The following is a 25,813-nucleotide window of genomic DNA, read 5'->3' as shown; positions in this document are numbered from 1 at the left end:
GTCTAGAAAAGAGAAGATGGGGGGGGTCTAGTCCCCTCCACTCAAGGCAGGACTAAGTAAGTGACCTCTCAAGGTTCCTTCCAGTCCTATGATTCTATCAAGTCTTTCCAGCTATGCCCTTTTTATCTTGCAAATTCCGAGTCACCTCCATCATTGTTGGCATATTTTATCATTGTTTAATAAAAAATCATAATCATGATGGTAATCCATTGTGGCATATGGTTTCCAATGTGGGCAGAAGAACGTAGAACATTCTTTATCACAGGTACTCTGGAATTAATGCCCTACAGAAATACACTTAAGCACACATCTAACCACCTTTAGAAAGTTGCAAAGATGCATTTTTTTTCTCAGATCATCTCAAATTACTAGACTCCAAGTTGGCCTAGCTGAAAGTTGTTCACAGCACAGTGTTTACTCTGTTATCAAAATTGCTAGTATCTCCATGTAACCTGCATAAGAGGTATCCAGATACTATAGTTATGAGAACCTATAATGGGTTCACAGCGTTCTTCTGTTTACACACCTCATTGGCAGGTGCTGGAACCACTGGCTGATTCCTGCTGTCTCACTGTGACAGGTGGGATTTAAGTCCACCCCTCTAAGAGAAATAGTTGCTCTTTGACCTAAGAAAGAATGGTCTTTTCAGGAAACTACTAGGAAAAGCTAAGTTTAAAGGGAAAAATTAAGGTGTACACATTTATCCTTCTCATTATTTGAGATACTAGTAAAGCCAAATCCCAGGAAGGGCATAAGTCTGGACTAAATACATGTACAGTTTCAGTTCGGTGCAGGGTTAGACCTCCACCTGTACTATAAATACCTGTAGTAGTGATGATGATGATTGGAGAGTCATAGATTTGTACTATCCTAGGCTGATTAACACCAGTCTAAGTACTGGATGGTAAGTATATACTATGTTAAATCCCCAGTATATAAATACTTTTGCTAACTTCCTCAAGTGCATTTTCTCCTCCTATCTTTGAGTACCTAGGTCAAGTTTTGAACACTGGTATAACTTTGAAAAGAATGATTATGGGGTTGGAGCAATTTATAGCCTTTATCCAAAACTCATCATACAGAGAGGTATGCACATCGGCTTTCCTGAGGTACTGAGTCTCTCCCTTGTTCATCTTTCGTCCACAATCATTCCAAGAGACATCCTAATGATATGGCTTTCCCTCAACTTTTCCTTAGGTACAATGCTGTTCTGAATCCACAGCTGACCCTATCTCTGCCTGTGATGTGGGAGAGTTATTCAAGCTACTCCTACACTTCCAAGTCTGCTCCTGCAGAACTCCCTCTAGTTTGTTTTTTATTTCCCACTATACCTGCAGAATGCACTGATCACAGAATGGTGCACAGATCCAATGAATATCTGGAGGAATGAATTAGTATTCTGGGAACAGCATGAAGAACATTCCTAACAATATGAACTAGTATCCTGTGTATGGCTGGGGCAGAGGACTGTACAGCAAATGGGAGACTCACTAGCAGGCATCATAAATATTTTTGCAAGTTTGTGTGTCTGAACTGATGAGTGTCTTCTCATGTCACACTTAAAAGGGAACAAGTGGCCAATTAAATTACACACCTTATTAGGCACCATTCCAGGTGCTGGTGAGCCTCTTATTGTGCTTTAATATTTATAAAGACAAAAATATATTTGCTGGATAGCAGGTGAAAGAGACCTAATTAGGAATAAAAACGGTTAAAGGAAGAAAAATATCCATTCAAAGTTAATTGAATAAACGTCTACCAAAAAATAAAACTGAAATTCAGAGAAATAAGTGCCTTTCAGGAGTAGTATAGCATCAAAAATATCAGTTACACAAGATGTATTAGAACACTATAACCACCACTGAAGTAATACAAACATAACAACCTGTACTATGAGGAACAATACTTTGTTGGGAAGGAGATGGAATGGATAACCTATTAAGGTTTTTCCATCTCTGACTTCTGTGATTCAGTATACAAGAAAGGAGGTGTGTCCATCACAGAAATATCAAAATCTGACTAGTCTACAAATAGACAAGGTCAGGCTCTAACAAGACAGAATCTATTTAATATTCTCACAATAATAATAAGGTGGTGTCCGTAGTGGGATTATTTCTTAAGAACAGATGCTACTGATCCTCCAGAATGCCTCACCCCTCCCCACTCACCCACATTGCTGAGGAAGAAATGCACCAAGGTCATCAGGTCTCTTTTTTTTAAAAGATATCTAAAAACTAATTAATGGTGGCTGAATAATTTCTAGTTATTGGAATGGACTCATTTCCATCACTGGGTTAAACAAATATAAGCTTTACATCTAAAAGTTCACTAGAGATACATGCAAGTTAAGATGTAACATCTGCACATAAAATATTGTTTTCTAGCTACTGCAGAAGGTATCATCAATTAAACTATCATTTGTCTCCTTTCCCAGGATATAACAATATCAGTGACCCTTGATTCAAGCATCAAATTCTGATGTCAAGAAATGTTTAAGTACAGCATTTACACAAAGATTTGATATTTGATCACAAAGTAACAATGTGATTTAAATTAGTTTTGTCATAAGTTTCAATAAGTAAGGCTCTGACATAGCAAACATGTTTACTAAGCTCTAGAAACTCCAACAATACAAAAGCACAATCAATACAGTTTGGAACCTTCTGCACCAATCGGAAATCATATTCTCCTTGCAGAATCAGGAAACAAGGAGATTCAGAACAAGAGTTTCACATTAACTCCATGTAACATATTTAATTTAAATGTTATTCTAGCAAAACATACACTTGAATATTATTTCATTGGGATAGGCATGAGGGGAGCAGAAGTAGTTAAAATAGCAACAAATCTTTAATTGATTATAAAATTCATATTAAGTCTCCCAATGGAGAATTGGGAATTTTATTTTTAAATCACCATTTGGAGTGCCCTTATGAAGGACTGTAACATTCCTCTTGAAATGGACTGTATTTCAAGGCATGTCAGGGCAAACAGCAAAAATGTTTTTGCGAGGCCCAGGCTTGGCACAGAAGGCATTGAAGTAGTTAACTTTTTAGGAGATATTTTAGAGTCCTTCCTCCACTGGATGTTTGATGTTTAGAGGCTCTTAAATTGGTTCAGTCTTTCAAACAATATCACTTAAACCACTTAAGTCCCTAAAATATTTCAAATGTAAAGCAACTGAGCATTTATATTTATTCAACAGTAGACAAACACCTTCATATCATTTGCACTGGTTGTAATTACTTAAATGTGTTCATCAGAGTTACAGTTATCTTTATGAAAATTGAAGTTATTTTCTGTTAAAGTAAAAGGTTTATTTATTTCTAACTTGCACATGATCGTAATTAATCTATCAGAGCAATTAAATTACAAACCTCTGCACTGCTTTAGTATGTGCAAGGTATTATACAAGTAGAATGATCTGTGCTGCAACAGAATCTTATTTATCTTCTTATTTGCCACTTCCCTATTCAGGATGGCCAATATTTATAGCCTTTATCCAAAACTCATCATACAAAGAGGTATGCACATCGGCCTTCCTGAGGTACTGAGTCTCTCCCTTGTTCATCTTTCGTCCACAATCATTCCAAGAGACATCCTAATGATATGGCTCTCCCTCAACTTGTCTTCAATTGGAGCACCCGCATTACATCCTATACAGCCTCTTTTTGTTTCCTATCAGTGTTCAACCATTTGACCATCTCAACATCTTCATTTCTGTGGTGGAGAGCATATTTATTTCCCTTCCTGGCCAAGTCTCTGCTCTGTATATTAAGATGTGTCAAATTACAATTTTATGTACTGAACCAGAATCTGAACAACTTTATTTCTCTTGAAGCATATTAACTCTGAAAAATGAGCATTCTGAGAGCCAGAAACAACTCTGATAGAGGAATATATCCAAGGCTTGCAGGAAGGTTACTGGCAGTCAGAAGATGGGTCAGGCACAAGTTCTCAATCTGGAGGTTGCAACCAACCTGCTTCCCCCATATTGCTAAAGGGGAAGGAGGTCTCAGCTAGATGAGAAGGAGGTTCTGGTCTGAATAAAGGGGTTTCAATATGAAAAAATTGAGGACCACCACATCTAAGGCAAGCTAGCTGCTGGAAATCTTCCCTACTCCCTAAGCCAGGGTTCTTTTTTCATAACCGAACCCCTTTATTCAGATCAGAACCCTCCTTCCCATCTAGCTGGGACCTCCTTCCCCTATAGCAATATGGGGAAAACAGGTTGGTTGCAACCTCCAGGTTGCAAACCTATGCATTAGATCATGAAACCAGAACCTCTCACCCTCTTCCCTAAACAGGTACCAAAAGGGAAGGGGGTGAATTTTGGCAACTGAAAGACCAGCTTAAGTGGGAGGATAATCAGGTCACAGACTATTTTTGGAAGAAAGCAGTGGAGAATACTGACAAATAGCAACATCCAAAAGCTCAAGGTTCAAACTCATGAATGTAAGTCTTCTTAAAACCAAAACCTTCATTTCTCTTGATCCAAATGAGGATGAAGCTTCCTCTTTGAGTACTATGCCCTCTCCTCTTGTCTCTCATGCAAATCAATACATGTACCAACAGCTGTGGGGAAGATGGGGGTGCTTAATGTGAAAGGTCAGTTGTTTCCTCCTCACTATACATAAACTGGGTAATGAAAGGTTTTGGACAAATGGGATCCAGTTTGCAGACTCTTCTGTTCCCCTCTAAAGTACTGTCACCGAGGGCTTGTCTATACTTATAGTGCCACTGTGGTGCTTAGTGAAGACGCTACCTCCACCAACAGGAGAGCGTCTCCCACTGATGTAAGGCAATACACACTACACTCTGTATTAGGTCAGATTTTCCACATCCCTAAGCGATGCAGTTATACTGACCAAAGTCTGTAGTGTAGACCAAGGATCAGTGAAATAGGAGCCACTGATTTCCCTTGCAGGACAAGAAGAGGAACTACTGCTACCTCCATCACTCTCTTCTGCTCCAAGAGGTGCCACTGCATTGGATGAGAAGGTATTACACATCAAATAATACTAGTCCTCAAAACTTCTTCATTGATAGTAAATATGTGGAAGCTAATATAACTTTACAATACACAGTTTAACACAATGAGTAAAATTTTCAAAGGAGTCTCTGTCCCATTTTCAAATGTGACAGGCCCTTAGGAGCATAAGTCCCATTGACCAGCAACAAGACTTAGGTATGTCTTCACTACAAGCGCTACAGACACTTGCTACTGCAACAGAAAGGGTTTTTTCCACCACTGTAGTAAATCCATCCCCTTGAGAGGTGGGAGCTAGGTTGATGGAAGAATTCTTCCATCAATCTACCATTGTCTACACTGGGGCTTAGGTCAGCCTAACCATCTCTCTCAGGGGTGTGATCTTTCCACATCCATGAGCAACATAGTTAGGTTGACCTAAATTTTACATGTAAAGCAGGCCTTAGGCTCCTAAGTTGCTTCTGAATATGGGACTTAGGTGGTGCTTTTCAAAAATTTAACCTGAATCACTAATATGTCTCCTGCATTTTATGTTTGTTTCATGATTTTTGTACTTCATTATAAATCTATTATTATCCATAAGTTTCATACAGTATTTATTACTATAAATTCAAGTTTCAAGAAGTCAAGGCATATTTGGCAGCACACAATGTGTGCATAGACTTTACTTATATCCTTTGTCAGTAGATAGTAAAAAACAATTTAAAATATTGTAGGTATTCTTACACTTCACCATGTCAATTACTACAATAACTCCTTTTATATGAAAATATGGTTCAGAAACACTTTTTGCTTTTGTTTTAGGGAACATTCATTTATTCTCCAGAAAAGATTGAATAACAATTTGTATAAAAGAAAACAAAGGGAAAAATCACTCCTTTTTAAATTTCACAAAAGGTAATGTTATAAGAACATAAAGAATGGCCATACTGGGTTTGACCAACAGTCCATCTAGCACAGTATCCTGTCTTCCGACAGTGGCCAGCATCACATGCTTTAGAGGGTGTGACGTTGCACTCCATATTAGTTTATGAAAATATGCTAATGAGTGTGAATAAGCTTCATGCAAAAGGTCTCTTCTAACGTATCATTACAAAGTTTATAATCTACTGAGTGTGTTCATCCTATTTGTATGAATGTATCATTCTTGTATCTGACACTAGAAATATGAAATATAACTCTGAGGTCCTACTGTAATTATGCAAAGTGTGGGTCATTAATGGTGGTTTGGAATCTTGATGGTTCCCATTAACCAGGACAATTGCTGTAGATGGCTCTGTTTACTTGCAAGCCTTTCTGTGAGTCAGGCTGGGAAGAATGAAGGCTTGGGTCTCACAGGACATGTGACCATGTCACCTGGTACTGGAATCTATCTTAAACCTGGTGCTTTTCCATTAGAAGGATGGGTGGGGACCCAGAGAGACAAAAGATTCCCGCCTTGTGCCAAAACTATATAAGGGGGTGGAACAGAACAAAGGGGCTGCAGTGATGTGAAATCCCCTAGCTACCACCTGAGGTGGAACAAGGACTGTACCAAGGGAAAGGATTGGGCCCAGACTAGAAAGGAATCTAGTCTGTGAAAGAAGCTTATTGGAACATCTCTGAAGGTGAGATATTATCTGTATTCAGTTTCCTTCTGTATTAGGCTTAGACTTGCATGTTTTTGTTTTGTTTTGCTTGGTAACTTACTTTGTTCTGTCTGTTATTACTTGGAACCACTTAAATCCTACTTTTTATACTTTAATAAAATAACTTTTTGCTTACTACTGAACCCAGAGATAATGACTAATACCTGGGGGCGCAAACGGCTGTGCATATCTCTCTATCATTGTTATAGAGGATGGACAATTTATGAGTTTACCCTGTATAAGCTTTATACAGAGTAAAACTGATTTATTGGGGTTTGGATCCCATTGTGAACTGGATATCTGGGTGCTAGAGACAGGAGCACTTCTTAAGCTATGTTCAGTTAAGTCTGCAGCTTTTGGGGGACATGTGTCAGACCTGCGTCTGTGTTTGCAACAGGCTAGCATGTCTGGCTCAAGAAGGCAGGCTTCTGATATCCCAAGCTGCCATGGAAAATGGGCTCAGAGGTAGTCTCAGCACATCAGGTGGCAGTCCTAAGGGTGTTTCTGTGACCCAACCAGTCACAAAGGGAATAACAGAACAGGACAATTTATTGAGTGATCCATCCTCTGCCATCCAGTCCCAGCTTCTGGCTCTCAGAGGTTTAAGGACACCCGGAGCATGGGGTTGTGTCCCTGATCATCTTGGCTAATAGACACTTATGGACCTCTCCTCTAGGAACTTGTCTAATTAGTTTTTTAACCCATTTGTACTTTTGGCCCTGGAAACAAGTTCCACAGGTTGATGGTGTACGTGTGAAGAAATAATTCCTTCTGTTTGTTTTAAACGTGCTGCCTATTAAATTAATTGGGTGACCCTGGTTCTTGTGTTATGTGAAGGGGTAAATAACACTTCTATATTCTTCTCAAACCATTCATGATTATATAGACCTCTATCATACCCCTTATTAGTTGTGTCTTTTCTAAACTGAGCAATCCCAGTCTTTTTAATCTCTCCTCATATGGAAGCTGCTGTTCCATAACCCAAATCATGTTTGTTGCCCTTCTCATATGTTTTCCAATTCTAATCTTTTTTGAGATGGGGCAACCAGAACTGCATGGCAATGTTCAAGGTGTGGGCATACCATGGCTATATAGAGTTGTATTATGATTTCTGTCTTATTATCTATCTCTTTCCTAATGGTTCCTAACATTGTTAGATTTTTTGACTGCTGCTTCACACAGAGCAGATATTTTCAGAGAACTATCCACAAAGACTCCAAGATCTGTCTTGAGTGGTAACAGTTCATTTAGACCCTATCATTTGGTATATACAGTTGGGATTATGTTTTCCAATGTGCATTATTTTGCATTTATCAACATTTTAATTTCATCCGCCATTTTGTTCCCCTCTCACCCAGTTTTGTGAGATCTCTTTGCAACTCTTCAGTCAGCTTTGGACTTGACTATCTTGAGTAATTTAGTATTGTCTCCACACTTTTTCACCTCACAGTTTACCCCCTTTTCTAGATCATTTATGAATGTGTTGAACAGCAAAGATTCCAGTACAAATCCTTGGGGGACCTCACACTTCATCTCTCTTCATTGTGAATTTATTTCTACTCTTTACAGTTTTTTTTCTTTTTGGCATAAAGGATCTTTTATTAGCATTTCACATTAGGAAACTAATCCAGACCAGTGTAGGTATTGTAGCAATGCAAACATAGGAAATGAGGAATTTCCGTCTGTCCTTTTCAAGCATCATTCTTTGTTTATGTAAGACATACTAAAATCTCATTACTTATTATGTTTGTACTGTGACCCATGTATTCATATTGCTGTCTCTCCTTGAGATTATGCAGCACAATAGCTCTACAAACAGGAAGACTTGCATATTTACTCTTTTCATTAAAAAGAACAAATATTAGTTGTCATCAGTATCTTGTCAACAATTTAAAAAGGGCCATCAACTTGTACAAATTAATATTTAATTTATAGATATTTAATAATTTTTAAAATGCATACTGAAAGCATTTGTTCTACATAGCTGTTAGGAACAGTCTTAGGTTACGTTCCTTGCTAATTCAGTTTGGAAAATAGTACTATAATGTTGGCAAGCTCTGGAACACTTTCTATTTTGATTTGACACAAGAATGCAGTACCATACCTCAACATCTTCCACAAAAGAGAAACAAATACTTTGCCCTTAACTATTACTCTGTCCATGAGCCAGCACTACTGACCTTGGCTCAGGTGCCTTTAATAAATATAAACAAGCCAAACCCCCTTCCCCTCCCCCAAACTATGGGATCCCTGGAGTAACCCAGGGCCTGATTCTACAAACCTTCACTCCTGTGCGTCATCTTATTTACTTCACTGACTCCACCGGGACCACTTATGAGAATATGGGCTTACCAGACTGGGCCCCAAACATTGTCATCCTCTAATCTCTTCCTTCGGTCTCCTGAAAATGTACATGTGAAACTAATTCTTGAGATATTAATCTCTTTCTTATACCATATTTGCAAGCCTATATAACAATAAATAAAAGTTTGGGGGAAGATGCATTTTCCTGAACTATTTTTGTTCCTGATTTCTAATAGGGCCCTCTTAACGTTCATAGTATGACACATTTACCTACCACAGAGATGTGTTAAATAAGTTCACCAGAAAGTAGATGGAGTATAATTTGCACCACTTTAGTCATTCTGAGCTTATTTACACTAAGCTTTCCATTAGGAACTACTATTAATATTTTCAGGTCAATAGAATCGTCACTTTGACTATTGGTAAATTCAGGTTGCTGAACTTTGAGCACCACAACACACATTCATAATTTCCAATATTTATTTGAAGATTGCATATATTGAACTTTGTATTTTAATCTCACTGAGGAAATACTACAGGTCAAAAACATTTTCAGTGTCCCATCTATCCCTGATAAAACAATAATTGTCCCATCCATCATGCCAAGATCTTATTATGGTTGGTTCTAAAAATCTTAAAAAAAAAAAAAAAAAAAAAAAAGCAGTGTTGACTCTCTCTATTTAAAAAGATGCAGTGGTGCAGTCTCAGTAATGACCATTCAGCCAACTGAGGAGTGATAGTGACAAACTCCAAAAAGAATCCTGCTATGATGGACTGGGAAGTAGGCAGTCTGGCCTAGTAGTCAGAGCATGTAGCCAGGCTGGGGAACAAAGCCAAGGGTTAGCACCAGAGTCAACTACCAATTACCAGAGCCAGGGGTTAAGCCTGAGTCAGGGTCAGAAGTCAGAGCCAGGACTGGTAAATGATGATTGGAGATGAGGTGTAAGTAGGGTGACCAGATAGCAAGTGTGAAAAATCGGGATGGGGTGGAGGGTAATAAGAGCCTATATAAGAAAAAACCCCAAATATCAGGACTGTCCCTATAAAATTGGGACATCTGGTCATCCTAGGTGTAAGGGTAGGAAGCAGAGGAGAGGCAAGGATCAGGCACAGAGCAGGAGTAGGGTGGGGACAGGAGTGAAACCAGGAGTGAGGCAGGAGCCAAGAGTGGAGCAGAAATGAGGAATATGGTTGGGTGTACGAAGTGGGCACAAGCAGGGACCAATGCAGCCACAATCGAAAAGCACCTTGTTGCTTGACAACTTCCTGTACCTCCTTCTGGCTTAAATAGTATGGTTGGACCAATCAATGGAGCCAGGCAATCCTCCAATCAAGGCTCCTGTGGGTGGTGCCTTGGCTGAGGCTATAATCCTACTAGCTTCTTTGCCCACTAGGTTTCAGCAGACCCTGGGTGGAGGCCAGCAGCTGTCAGTGGAAGTCTAGATCAAGACAACTCTACGGCTACTTCCACTAGAAGAATAGTGGCTGTGGCCAGATTGAGTAGTACCTCACAGTAGTTCAACTGATTTCAATTATACTATTTTTGCAAGGTCAGGGTAGAAGAATCTGGCCCTAGATAGAGACCCTTGACAATGGAAGATTGGGGTTAGGAGGGTTAAACTGAGCATGAACATGATTGAGTGTGTGTCATGGGGGGAGGTGGAGGGTAAGATAGTGTAGATAATCTTCATGTCTTCTGAAGAGATGCAGAGTAGACCCTATTCATTCAGTAATTCATTGAAACTACAATACAGAAACATATCTCCTGCATCCCTCAGAAGCAGTGCAAAGGCTTGGGGAAGTCAAGGATAACAGAGCAGCTTAGGGAGAGGGACGGAGCCTGGGAGTGAACCTGGAGGGTTGTTGGGTATGGGTAGGAGAAGTATGGAACAGGTTTGGTTGTTTTTTTTTGGGAGGGGGGGTGTTTGAGTAAGAGATACTGTGCAGGCACATGCATATGCATGGAAACATTGAATAAGTAACAAAGTCAAAGGCAAAAGCTCTGCCAAAAAATGAATATGCATGCTGTTGCCAGTACCACACAGGTTGAATCAAATTCCAATGTAAACAATTTACTTTTATTCTTCTACAAAAAAAAAAAAAGATTCTGCTTGGTGGAAATTCAAGGATCAAAACACAGTTACAGTTATAAATCAAGTATGTTTACTTAGCACATTGCAAAGTAATGAGTCTGTGCCTCTTAATTCTAAAAAGAATGACTTTTCTGAACTGGTGGGAAATTACATTGCACGGAATAATATAGAGTAAACATTATTTAAAAGTATGGATAAAAGTGGCCAAAACAAATATCAGTTCATACGAATGTTTTAAAGTCAATATAATTAGTTCAGACTGTGAATGTTGGAAATTCTATGAATGATAATGAAGTATTTCCATTTTTTTTTAATCCAAGCATCTGGTAGGAAATACCTTAAAGAAATTTGTTCATATTGAAATGTAACTGAAAATGTCCTAACCAATATCCTTTTCTTCTATAAAAACTATACAGAAGTTTCTGAACATGGAAGTAATTTTAAATTAAATCGTTTTTGTTACAAATGTAACTATACATATTTTATACCTAATAGTATAGCAAGGCTGTCTAAATTACAGCAGCGCATCCCTCCCTGCTTATGGACAGCAGCACTGCTCAGAATCTCCAAAGTGCTACAAGCTGCAGCCCAGCTCCCGCCATACCCTTCCCGCCCCCCAAGGAGTGCCCTCTAGGTCAGAGCTTGTAAGGGAGTCTCCTGAGGACAACCTGATGCTCTCCCTCAGTTTCCAGAGGGAAGAGTTGACAAAAAGCCAGGTGGAACTGCTACAGTGTAAATCTGATGGCCCCATCCTCTATGCAGGAATTTCAAGAACTACCATAGACTTATGGCTGCAGTAACAGCCACACTGCCACTACATAGTTTAGTGGGGGATTTGTCCCTGTCCATTTAAATGGTTGAAGCATTTCATAAGCCCTGCAGTTAAACACAGGAAATATGACAACAAAAACCCGATGATAAAAACTCAGAAATATAAATCAGAAAAAGAGGTTAAATGGTACAACCTCTTGTTGTTTAGGTTTTAAAAGTTTATACTATTTTATTTAATACATTTAGTGTTTGGTACAATGAAATTTATGGAAATTATTACTAATACTGCCTGAAACAAATCAAGATTGCATAGGCATGCTACAGTAAAGTCAGTGCAGAAATTCAACTGAATCCAGAAGGAAACAGAAAAATGTCTTAATGTGAATTTTTAGGGACATGAAAACTCAATTTTAAAATGACTAGAGTGGTGAAAATTTACCAGTTACGGATTAAACAGAGTATCATCTATAATATTCTCTCCCTAGCTATGCCCAGATTTTAGAGATTGATGGGTTTATTAGCAAAAGGATGTTTAGATGAGATGTCACGTACATTGAGCCTGACTATCTCAACATAACTAACCATTGCTTTTCACCATGGAGCTGATCATGAACTCCCCCTGCAACTGAGAAAAATCGTCATTGTTAGGAATAGTATTTTTATCTGTAACCAGTTGGTGAGGCGATAAAGTTACTAAAATACTCTAAACTGTATTGAAATTGAAATTTATATTCACAGTTCAATGGGCAATCTATAGGGTTGAGAATACAAGTACTGGAAACCAAATAAAGCTTTATAATTTGATCAAAATGTTAACTGCTCTATAGAAGCAGAGAAAAAGTGTGATTCATCTGAAGTTAGTGAGGAAAAAGTGTTACAATCAGCTCTTTTTCATTTATGTGGATATAAAAAAAGACACTCAGTACAAGACAGATTTCAGTAATAGTCTACAAAGAAAAAATACAGACGGTAAAGATAAAAATACCATATCCAAAAATGAGGATTCGTCCCACTTACTGTACATATTTACATAAAAATATAAATAACAAATCTGTACATTGTATTAGTTTAAGTACTTGGTTCAGTGTATACAGCTATTTATTGGTTTAAAAAAAGTCTGCCACAACCAAATAGTTCACCTGCAAATTCAGTTTGGGTTCAATGAACTGATTTGTTTTTAATCTTCCTGGTCTGGTCCCCATGTACCTCCAGTACTGAAGGAGCACAAATGAAGGTTTAAACCAAACACTACAGCACCAACAATCTGAAGTGAAAGTGCCCATGAACAAGTGAGACTGACATCACTGGATTCCATTGTTCATGCTGAGTAAAATGCAAAAAAACAACATAGCTAAAAATAATTTGTTGGCAACTGGTGATTTTTTTTCCTATAAGTCTGTTATTTTAAATATCTACGTATTTCTCTTATTAAGAGGTAACAATCCAATACTAAAACCTTTCAGTGTATTGAAAATATTTCAGAGTAACTATTTACAGATTTGAAGATGAAACAGCTCAAATTTGATACTCTCCTTATTTATTTTCACAAACTGTTCCAATTCAGTGTTTATTTCCTATCTCATTAAACTATCAAACATAATTACAACAGACACATTTTTGCAGCTTGCCATCTTTATGTGCTGTATATTTTCCTTTCTTCTATTTATCCTGGAATTACAGCTCTCAAAAGCATTTTTTTCCACATTTCCTTCTCTAAAAATCTCAAGATTCAGAACAATACACACTATAAAAAAAAAATCTAGGTAGCATAACCTTGTTTAAACTTCATGAGTAAGAAAGCAAGTTTATAAACTGGGTAGTCACAACATTATTTTTATGACAAGTCTATATGCCTTGATCATTTTGGCTGACAAGGTGGTGGGAGAATTCTCAATTGGCAATTAAAAGTTTGATAGTTGAAACAAGTCTAAAAAGGTCATGTGTAGAGACAAAAAATAGTAATCTCATCATTTTCTATAGAGCTTGTTAAACTCCTAGAAACACTAATAGTGGAAACAAATTGAGCAACTCTCTGACCTTTCCAAGACAAAAAAAAAATTGGATAATTATTTAGTGAAAACCTAAAAGATTACCAATTATTTCTCTCAGCAGCTCATCTCTTACTCAGATTGGCAATTCATAATCACAGTGAAAAGTTTGTTTGTGGGATGCTTCATCTGAGCACTTGCATTCCTTTATTAAGATTCCACAGTTGTAATGCACCAGGTAATTTATTGTCTGCTGTGTAACGTTTACAGATGTAGAGTTCTTGATAGACGCACTAATTAATACCCATAAGGGAAAGGAAACAATACTTAACTAACAGGGTGATGGGGAAGCTGATCTAAAGCCAGTCCTTATAATTTCTATTATTCTGCAGGACTACAGACATTTAGCTGTACATACTCTTGTGCCACCCAGCCAAACTCATTAGTGGAACACTCAGTTCCAGAATTGCCAAAAAAAATCCTGAGTCAGACCCAGAGCATGAGAGGTGGCCCAAAAATCATGAGGTTTATTTTTAAAAAGAACATTGTGTAGTTTGGTGTGTCTTAATTTTTGACCTCATCACCCTCATCCCTCCGAGTGTGTGTATGTGACAATTAGTGTCACTAACTCACCCAAATGCATATAAAGTGATTATGGTCCCTGCTGCACGAGGTCTCACCCCCACATCTGCCTGCCAAATCAGTCCTGTCCCCATAGCTCCCACATCAGTTCTGCTCCACTCGCACCTGCCCCCACATCAGTTCTGTCCTCCCTGCCTCACCTCTGCTCCAGGGGCAGGACCAGATCTAGGCACCCGCAAAGCAAGCACGTGCTTGGGGCAGCCCATTTCCAGGGGCGGCATTCCGGCCATCCTTTTTTTTCAGGGCAGTTGCGCTCTCGGAGCTGCACCACTTAGACGGGGCGAGGGCACCACACCCCCGGCTGCAGTGGGAAGGGGAAGCCCCAGCCCCGGGACGTTGAGCTGCCAGGGCCCAGCCGCTACCTGGGGAGGAGAGGGCAAGTCCTGCCAGGGAGCCGGGCCTGCGCCATTTCATCTGCGCACTGGCTGCTGCGCTGCCTTGTGCCACCCCTTATAGCGGGGTTTCTCTGCACAGCTGGGTGGGGAAAGTCCCTGCAGGCGCTGGGAGAAGGTGACATCACTCTCTCCACTTACAGCACCACCTGCGAGCCTCAACCCCACCTGAGCTTGGGGCGGCAAATTTTTTGCTTGGGGCAGCAAAAAAACTAGAGCCAGCCCTGCCCACCGGTGTTGCAAGGAGGGAAAAGGAAGGTGGGAGAAGCTGTCTTGTCATTCACAGGAGAAGAAAGGAGCAGTGCCATCCGAACCTAATTCTTTAGCTTACCCCTCCTTCTCAGAGAATGGTGTTGGCTACTGAGGGGAGGGAACAGAAGCTCTACCTGCTTCCTGCAGCAGCTCTGATCGGCTGCTCTTCATTTGCTCAGGTCTAGAACCCAAGCTGCAGTCACCAGGGAGCTGGCATCTCCATGCTGAAACCCCATGGTAGCTGTAATCAGCTTCCATTCCACTGCCCATGACCCACAGTGGACACAGACCCTGGGTAGCGTCACCTCAGGAGATCTGATAGCCAGCAGCCTCATGGCTTCTGATAGGTTTATATAGGGCAGTGAGCCAAAGGGGCATTCCGAGAAGTTTCCAAGCAACCATGTGGATCTCCTATAGCTGCCACGACCACTCCTGCTCCTCGTACTGACCTCAGCTTGATTTGGATTTCGTCTCCTGACTTGGACCCTGAAACCTTCAGAGGAGTCCAAGAGAGTTAAGTGCCTTTGACCGCTGGTATCATTCCTGGCCTGGAACCTGACCATGCGCTCATCCGCTACTCCCCGCCGCAGGTTTGCCCCTGCTCTGACCCTTGGTCCCAACTGCTCTTGTTAGGGTCCTGACATCCCCAGGAGTGAAGGAAAGCACCCAATCAGAGGTGGTTTTCCCCAAGGCAGGCCTGAAATTCGTGAGAGGGCTAGAACTCACATCATTGCAAAACTGGCTCCAGCCCTGGCTAAAATCTTGTCATTTGTGGGAGGAAAAAATTGTGAGAGCTAGCAACGAACTCTCCAATGCTTCCTTTAAGCAACATTAAAAGCAAAGGGACTTAAGCCCATACCTATGTGCCTTGATCAGTCATTTCAAGCATAGTAACAATTACAGATAAATTCATAATTTAGGTCCTAACCATTCCTTTTTTTTAATCTCCCCGCAACAACTACACATTCTTAAATATACTTAGTGCTCTGAGTATTTGCAAATAACAACATGCTTTGTTCAGAAAGCGTACTATCACAAAAATGAAGTCGTGTGGAAGGCACCTCCTTTGCCTTGCTGGGCTCAGTGTTTCCCTCTCTGGTAGTGAGGAGGGAGGGGGGCGGGGATGCCTGGAGTAAATCAGTCCAACTCCGGAGAGTTTCAGAAGGATGTGCTGGCTGCTGCTTCCCGCAGCTCCCATTGGCCGGGAATGGCGAACCGTGGCCATGGGGAGCTGCAGGGGGCCGTGCCCGCGGACGGTCAGCGTCCGCAAAACGTTTCACAGCCCCAGTCAGCTTACTAAGGTGTCACTAAGGGCAAAGTCTGCCTTAATGTCTACATACAAAACAGTTCTTATGGATTTTTTGCTGAAAAAAGATGCTATTGTACCTTTGCTGCTTTTCTAAATAAGAAACTATTTTTCCCTATTAGTACAGGATATTTCTCCAGCAGGGAAGGTCAGTTTTGATTGAACTCTCTCTTCTTCAAAAAGCACAGAAGACCAATTGCAGAATTCTGATAAGCTTAAGCCTCCTTTTAGCACCCCAAGTTAGATGCCACAGCACTACAGTTTTGGACACGTGGTTGATGCAAACCATTCTAGAGGGAAATAGGAAATTCTGCTCCCTAGTTTCAGCTCTGAGCAGAGGTCTATGCGATCTTTGTCATAAAGTGACTTTTATGGGTGGGAGCAGAGCTCCCTCTGGGCTCTCTCCCCAAACCTCACATCCGTGACTTTCTTTTGGATAATCTGTTGTCCCTTCACTGGTACTTCTGTGAGGTTGAGGCCCGAAAGGAGCTGTACTCTCTCCTGAGGGCACTTCATGACAATGGGAGGGACTGCTCAGATTTTGCAGCATTATCAGCCACTACCTTGTCTAGCTTTTCTCTGAAAAGGAGGGAACCTGTAAACTTGACAAAGAATAGGACCTGCTTAGAATGAGTATCCAACTTCCAGGGTCGGAACCATAGATGACACCTGGTTTCTGAGCTGGAAGCCAGGGCCCTGGCTGAGAACTTCATTGCATTCATTGAGGCATCAGCAGTGAATACTGTTGCTAGGGAGATTTTCTTTAAAATGGAGTCAAAAGTCAGGATGATCTCTGTCCTTTAGGGCTTTGAGATCTGCCAGCTAGGAAAGAGATGCCCTTGCAAAGAAGGTAGGTGCTACAGACACTCTGAGAGAGACCAAGGAGGACTCAGAGTCCTTCTTGAGAGTGGTCTCTACTTCTCTGTCTATTGGGTCCTTAGGATAGCATTCCCCTTCTGAGAGAATGACTGTATCCCTTGCCAGAAATACTACAGTGGCACCTACCTGAGGTACCTCAGAAATAGAGGCCTTTGTTTCCTTTATAGAACCTGAGGTCATTTTTATTAATGTGCTTGCCCTAATCAGGCTTGTTCCATTCATCCCTGACCATGTCCTCAAAGGCAGACTGCAGGGGAATTGTAGTCTCAGGGAAGGATTTTGAGGGGCAAAATTTACCCTGAGGCTTGCTCTCAAGAACCTGTTCAGGTTGGATCTGAATCGTGGAGACAGCCCTTCTGAACATGGCCTCAAATTTCTCACAGGGGGAAAAAGCTCGTGTTCCCCTACGCAGTCCTGTTTGGATTCAGAGTCCCATAGTTCGCCTTCCTCAATGGAGAAGAAGAAAGAGGAGCCAGAGGGCTCATACCAAGATTTTTTGCAATTTTTCTTCCCCTTTTTTGATTTCTTTGCTCTTTGCATGCTTTGCAGGTGTAGGAGCTCTGTTGTGGCTTTGAGGCCTTTTGCGGCTTGCCTTCTATAGAGCCTGAAGCCCTCAGGAAAGTCCTCTCTCTGATTCCTCCCCCTTCTTGGTCCCATTCTCATGCGGGTGGGACTCATTACCAGAGCCCTTCTGTTCAAATTGGGAAGGATGAGGGCTGTTTAAGAGCCCTGCAACTTTTCCCAGAGCATTCAGGACCCATTCTAAGATTTGGATGGGGAGGGATCTGTGGTCCCACAAGCCCTTCTCTTTGTTCCCTGGGGACTTACCCCCTGAGTTGGGTGGCTAGTGTCCTTCTCTTTATAGCCTTTCACTGATCTATTCTTCCTGGTCCATTTTTTCCATGCTGGAGCCGTGGCAGCTTTGGTGAGTATGCGATCCCACCTACCTGTCCCTCTCATAGCCCTGAGACCTAAAGCAGTTAGGGTCAGCTGGCTGGGTACAACTCACCATCTGCTGAGCTTGGGAAGGCTGCCTGACAAATGGAGCACTTCTTGAATCTGACCCGGGTGCCTTCTTGGTTGCTCTGCCATGCCTGTACAGGGGCAGAGGAGCCGACAGAAGATGCTGCAGTGGAGGCTGAGAGAATTGAACCATCAGGCTTGCTTAAGACCGACCCAGGGAAGAAGAAGAAAGAAGCCTGAAATAGAGAAATTGATCACCACTTCCCCCCAGAAAGGGAGAAAAATAAGGATAGAAATAAAAAAAAGTAGGAACAGTGTAACCGCCAACTGACCACTGCCGCAGGGAGTGGGGGAAGTGGAAGCAAAGGGAGTGTGGCCAGGCTGTGAAATACCAAATCTCTGATCGCCTCTGTGAGCTGCAGAGTAGAGGGGAGGAAACCAGACATGCAGAATTGTGGGAGACGCTGGGGTGCAGAAAAGAGATACTCAGGGAGCCATGTTCCTCTGTGAGGAAATGTGAAGAATTGTCTCTCCATACATCTCTCCAAATTCTGCTGAGTTCCAATTCCTTGGGCTCTGAGGATTGCTGGCCATGTCCCTGTCCTACACCATGACCCTGCAGACAACCCTAAATATTTGACCCTAAGTATAAAATGAACAAATTTACTAATTAAGAATGACTTTCTTTTTAACTCCTTTCCGGGGGGGCGGGAGGGGGTTGAATTCAACAATATATTGTGGATTTCAGTAAACAAGATTTAATTTGTGTTTGCCCATGTTCCACAAGACCGTGTCTTGGAAAATATGTGTTTGGTAAGTAGTGAAGGAATAAATTCCATGTAATCACTCAGAACACAAACAAGAGTTGTTGCTAAATGAATCCAACCTTTGTATCAATATTATTATATTAGAATTTCATGCATAGTTATATTGATAGGTCACCCTTTGTTTACAAGCACATGCTCTTTTTGAATGACTGACACAGTATTTACAGGATACAGTACAGATCATTTGTACCAGTTATAGAGGCCTTTAGTTTTGTTTCACTGTTTCTGAGTAACTCCCTAGAAACCTTTGGTCCATAAAAAATATAACTCTTTAGTAAATCAAAAAAATTCTCAGCATCACTTTATAATTAGCAAACAAAAACTATACTTAAAAGCTGCAGGATACAGTCCATCCATCCAAAACACTGGTTCAGCAGCTGTTCAACTCTCTGGGATTAAAATCAATTCAAATATTCTGTGGTTATGATCTGTGCCTTTAGCAGACATAATACAACTATTCTTAACTTTAAAAGGATATACTTGGTATGCTCATGTCCCATATTTGATCCATCTATATATAAGAAAGGGTACTCTGATATATCCTCTAACAGGAAACTATAACCTGCACTTGAAGGATGATGGCCTAATAGGTCCATATTAGACTTAATTTTTTTAGTGCTTACTGCCTGCTTGAACTCCTCCAAATGACATTTCAGCAGTTATATCAGTGTTTCCTGACCCAAGGCTGCCGAAGTCTACTCTGAAAGAAGCACTGCCTAGGTAAGAACAGGAGGAATTTACAAAGCTTTATAAAAAGAAAAGGAGTACTTGTGGCACCTCCACAAGTACTCCTTTTCTTTTTGCGAATACAGACTAACACGGCTGTTACTCTGAAACCTGTCACAAAGCTTTATGACACCTGATCTCCCCCACCCCATTAAAAGTGTGCTCCCACAACAAAGCAGAATGTGGTTATCTGCAAGCCACCCATATTCTGTCCCCACAACCACATTCTCCTTAATCCAGACGGCCACAGGGCTAGAAGTAAAACTAAATTTCTTGCCCCTTAATAGTTACATTTATTTAAAAATCATTCAGAAAGTGTTTAGGAGTTGCCACAACCAACTAATTATATGACTGAAAAGCTGCTACATTACACTGTAATTTATAAACTTCTTAAAATGAAGATCTGCTGCACTGTTTTGGCTCTATAGGACCCATTATGATCATTCATGTAAATGTAAGTTAAATTATTTTAAAGTTCCCTTATGTTATAAGTAGTAATAGATTAACAGAGATATTACGTTTTATTATTTAATACAGATTTAGGGATTTCTTAATATGAAGATTAGTGATTTGAGACCTTTCTGGAGACCTCAAGGTCCTCAAGGAAACCATTTTGAAGCACTTGGAGGAGAGGAAAGTGATCAGGAACAGTCAACATGGATTCACCAAGGGAAAGTAATGCGTGACCAACCTGATTGCTTCCTATGATGAGATAAGTGGCTCTGTGGATATAGGGAAAGCAGTGGACGTGATATATCTTGACTTTAGCGAAGCTTTTGGTACAGTTTCCCACAGTATTCTTGCCAGCAAGTTAAAAAAGTATGCATTGGACTATAAGGTGGATAGAAAGCTGGCTAGATGGTCGGGCTCAACGGGTAGTGATCAATGGCTCAATGTTTAGTTGGCAGCCGGTATCAAGCGGAGTACCCAGGGGTCGGTCCTGGGGCCAGTTTTATTCAACATCTTTATTAATGATCTGGATGATGGGATGGATTGCACCCTCATCAAGTTCACAGACGACACTAAGCTGGGGAGAGAGGTAGATATGCTGGAGGGTAGGGCTAGGGGCCAGGGTGACCTAGACAAATGGGAGGATTGGGCTAAAAGAAATCTGATGAGGTTCCACAAGGACAAGTGCAGAGTCCTGCACTCAAGACAGAAGAATCCCATGCACCGCTACAGGCTCGGGACTGACTGGCTAAGCAGCAGTTTTGCAAAAAAGGACCTGGGGATTACAGTGGATGAGAAGCTGGATATGAGTCAGCAGTGTGCCCTTGTTGCCAAGAAGGCTAACGGCATATTGGACTGCATTAGTAGGAGCACTACTGCAGATTGAGGGAAGTGATTATTCCCCTCTATTCTGCACTGGTGAGGCCACATCTGGAGTATTGCATGCAGTTTTGGGCCCTCACTACAGAAAAGATGTGGACAATTGGAAAGAGTCCAGTGGAGGGCAACAAAAATGATCAGGGGGTTGGGGCACATGACTCATGATGAGAGGCTGAGGGAACGGGGCTTGTTTTGTCTGCAGAAGAGAAAAGTGAAGGGGGATTTGATAGCAGCCTTCAACTACCTGAATGGGGTGTCCAAAGAGGATGGAACTAGGCTGTTCTCAATGGTGGCAGATGACAGAACAAGAAGCAATGGTCTCAAGTTGCAGGTCTAGGTTGGATATTAGGAAACACTATTTCACTAGGAGGGTGGTGAAGTACTGGAATGGGTTACCTAGGGAGGTGGTGGAATCTCCTTCCTTAGAGGTTTTTAAGGCCCAGCTTGATAATGCCCTGGCTGGGATGATTTAGTTGGCGTTGGTCCTGCTTTGAGCAGGGGGCTGGACTAGATGAGCTCCTGAGGTCTCTTCCCACCCTAATCTTGTAAGATTCTAGGGCCTGTTTCAGTAAGTTTATGTAAATCCTTTCATCTTGTGAATTACAGAACCAGTAGACAGAAAAGATCTTACAGACCTATCTTGCCTATATAGCTTCGATGTACAGAATGAATGATAAGGAAGTTTATAATTTCTGGGGGGGAAAAAAATCACTCAAAGCTTAAACCTAGCATTTAAGTTATGCAAGTAATACAGCTGGTTTACAATAGATGAGTCAGTGCACACATGCATCAAAACAAGATTTAATCTTTGAGAGTCTGCTAAATATTTTTAACTTTTCAGTTAAAGTAATGCACAGTAGTTACTTTCTAAGCAAAATAGTTTGTGATTAAATTTTTATTTGCCACCATATTTAAAGATACCCTGTCATATTACATTTTGAAATGACAGAAAGTCATTCTGAAGCCCTACGTGCAAAAGGTGTTTGAAACCACTAAATTATTTTATTTGTGGTTGTATAATTTAATAAGGGTCATCTTGATTTTTTTCGCCCCAAATTTTATTTCAAAATAACTTTTGACCTTCATCTGAGACTTTGAATTTTAAATTTCATCTTAGAAAGATTATATAATCTGAAAATCTACATCTGAATAAAATACATCCTTCTATAGAGGGGTTGATGTTGAAGGAGAATTACAGTTATTTATAACAGTATTCCTATAATAACATTAATAAGTCTTTAAATATAAGTGACCTGATTTTCAAAGATATTAAGTATCCACAACTCTCATTAAAATCAATGGGATTTTTGAGGCCTCAGCACTTTTGGAAAAAAAGGCTAAAATGTTATGAACTATAGTTGTGATTAGTCAGCCACATCTAACTCTAAACTACCATATTCCAAACATTCAGTAAAAAATACATTTATTCCACTTATTTAAACATCAGTTGAATATTGAATATTTGCATCTCTTAACTGGTGGCTCTATGAAGCTATAAAGCTGCCAGCACAATGAAAACTATATATGCACTAGTGGCAAAGTAGCCTACTGTGTTTTGTAAGCAGAACATATCCCCAAACAAAAAGGTTAATTTTAAATAGCTTTTCTAAGTACAAAGATGCTGTAGATTGCCTTGGCAGTCTACTACTACTGGAGATATGGATACTGTTTGTTTCACCAGTTATATGCCATGTCCTTTTTGTTACCTGAATACCAAACTTTGTTCTGATGCAGGAACGGAACACACTTGAAAAATCAATTTTGATTACAAATACTTCTAATATTTTCCATTTTAAAAAGCTGCAAATGCCAAGTTTTAAAAGTTAACAGGAAAAGAAAGGCTCAAGCATGGTCACGTTGTTTTTTTTTTTTTACTATTTACCATTTTTTCTCTCTAATCAAATCACTTACATTTTTGCCTGTAACCAGAGGCTCTACTGAATATTGAACATGAACAGGCAAGGATCTTTTCAACAAAACTTTACCTTGTCATATTTATTTCCCTTTGATTTTTTTAAATGAAGAAGATTCTTATAATTAATCATATAGTTTACAAAAGTAGATAATTTGCAGGTATAAAGAGAATTACATACCTTATTGTAATGGATGAGAAGACCATAAACCAAAATATTTTTCTTTTTCACTTCGCTTGCAAATTCCTTTATCCAAGCCAGTTCTTCCATTCCATTGCTGAAAGACATATTTTCTGAAACATTCAAGTGGACCTGCAAAGGGGTGCAAAAAGCAAACCATTACTACATTATATTACAAAATATATTCTGTTAGATCTCCAGATTTTTTTAACAAATTGTTAAATAAACACACAAATAATATAAGCTGGCAAGGGATTTATTTATAAATTTGTATTAATGTGATGCTCCATGACTCAATTATTTAATAAGAGGAAAACTTTTTCAAAATCTAGATAAATCAACATGCCAGAAGTGATGGAATCTTTAAAAATTTATTAATTAAAAAATAATCTCTAATCTCTGATCCATCTTTCATGCAATTGTTTAGTATCAATGGATTCACAAATCGAATTCTCACCTGAAGAAATCAGAGAAGAGTACAGATGTTTTCCTTTAACATCTTTTAGTTTTTCAATGTGGAATCACATTCTCAAGAATATTTGCTGTGTCTGTTCTCTTTGTCTGGGACATTGCATTTGTAAGGGCTTGTATACATTACTTGCTGGATCGATGGGCAGCGACTGATCCAGCGGGGGTCGATTTATCGCGTCTAGTCTAGATGTGATAAATCGACTACCGAGCACTCTCCTGTCTCCTCCGGTAGTCCATCAGGACAAGAGGCGCAGGTGGAGTTGACAGGAGAGAGTGTCAGGCATTGACTTACCACAGTGAAGACACCGCTGTAGATCTAAGTACGTCGATTTCATGAAAAATGTAGCTGAAGTTGTGTAACTTAGATCGATCCCCCTGCAGTGTAGATCCCTAAGTTGCATTCTATACAATACTGCACTTCAGCATTGTAAAGAGAAGTAACTAGTTCTCAAACTTTGACTCAGGCTTGACAACAATCCAACTATTTTGATCTTTACCTCTTCACAAAGTTTCTATTAAGCACAGAAAACCAAGATTGAAGAAGGACATTTCTTCATATAATGTTTTTCATATGATGTCATGGCTATGCTACTGGATAGTTAAAATGAGTGTCATAAAACACAAAAATAAAAAGCTATTTTTCAGAAAATTCAAGTCCCTAAAATCTTAATGAGACTTTGTGTTGTTCAAATACTTTGATTTGAGATTGAGTTTTGTAATTACCAGTCCTGCCTACCTTTCCTGATGGAGGCAAGAGCTAGTGAGTCATGCCTCGACAACACTTGTGCCTTTCTTCTGCTCCACTTCAAGCCTTACAGAACCCTCATTACTGCTTCAAAAATATATTGTGTGTCTATATCAATGTCCATCAACATGACATGTTTAAGAAAAGCTGAAGTAATATTTTTAATAAGCAGAAACTCACAACTACAAGGCACCTTACACTAAAGGGAAAAAGCATTATGAATATTATTTTGAAATAGGATGCAAAATCCTCTACCTGCCATCAGGGAAAGGACCTGATTGTTGAAGATTATGACAATGTATATTACATGAAAAAAATGTGCTCGTGTGGCACTGAGTCTACACATTCACAGTGCATTATCAAATCATGAAATTCAAGAGTTAATATTGGTGATGGAATCTTATCTTCATGACATTGTACATTCTACATATTTTATTATTTGCATTTTACAACATAAACAGGATTATATTCTACTATATATTTATCCAGAACATTAAGGATAGAAAATACCACTACTGATTATTATAGCACCCAGCTCTTATATAGCATTTTTCAGCAGTAGATCTCAAAGCGCTCTACAAAGGAAGTCAGTATCATAATCCCCATTTTACAGATGGGGAAACTGAAGTACAGGGAGGTGAAGCAACTCGCCCAAGGTTACCCAAGCGGCAATGGCAGAGCCAAGAATAGAACTCAGATCTCCATCGCAGCCTAGTGCTCTATCCACCACTTCAAACAGATATCGTGGGGGTCACTAATGGGCATTGGCTGGGTACATGATGAACATGGGTTAAAGCCTGGGGAAGTTCTGCAGCGAAGTCCCAGTCAGGACTCTAACTACTAAAATGATTATCTAACACTTAACTTAATGGTCCATACCTAACAACTAACTACAAGGGAGACAGAACAATGGGGTCTGAAAGAACTGCTCACGCTTTTGCGATGCAAGACAAGGCACTCCGACCAACCGCCATGGATGGTAAGAAGGAACTGAGAGGGCATAGGGTTGGTGGCACTCAAGGATGCACCACAGCCAACCTTACGAATACGACTAACACAGAAGTCTCCGACTGTGCATGTGGGCGCACACACACCTAGAATGGAATCAATATGAGCAAGCATTCGAAGAAGAATCTGTGGCATTGTAAACTATTGCAGCTTCCCATGTACCTGCCTGCACCTCTCAACTTACTGTTCCAACTGGAACAATCAAGCCAACAGTCTGTGGTGAGTAACTACCTCTTAACATGTCTTTAAAAATTAACACTTTCCAAACTGTGCATGCATGTCCAGCACAGACATGTGGAAATGTGCACTAAAACACAATGTTTTGTTGTGCATGCTAAGAATGCAATTTTCAAACCACTCATAACTTTGTTAAATATAAATCAATTCTTTTAAAAATTTAGCTGAG

At 40.1% G+C, this 25,813-nt stretch overlaps 1 protein-coding gene across 7 annotated transcripts in view; it reads right to left on the bottom strand.

Moving 5' to 3' along the window:
* The window catches only part of CRPPA (CDP-L-ribitol pyrophosphorylase A), a 200,344-nt gene that overhangs the window by 54,223 nt on the left and 120,308 nt on the right, over positions 1-25,813 (bottom strand). For 3 of the 7 annotated variants that reach the window (XM_048838290.2, XM_048838287.2, XM_048838289.2), the window contains one exon: positions 23,184-23,315. In XM_048838290.2, coding sequence (XP_048694247.2) covers positions 23,185-23,315 — 131 coding nt within the window. In that variant the 3' untranslated portion in view covers position 23,184. Of the gene's footprint in view, positions 1-4,900; positions 4,985-18,254; positions 18,445-23,183; positions 23,316-25,813 lie in introns of those variants that run through there. The other 4 variants (XM_048838286.2, XM_048838288.2, XM_048838291.2 and 1 more) reach the window with 3 other exon arrangements.

Source organism: Caretta caretta, chromosome 2 (assembly GCF_965140235.1).
Source record: "Caretta caretta isolate rCarCar2 chromosome 2, rCarCar1.hap1, whole genome shotgun sequence".
Taxonomy (NCBI): Eukaryota; Metazoa; Chordata; order Testudines; family Cheloniidae; genus Caretta; species Caretta caretta.
The sequence above is the reverse complement of the archived record's forward strand: the minus strand, read 5'-3'. Positions and strand labels throughout refer to the sequence as shown.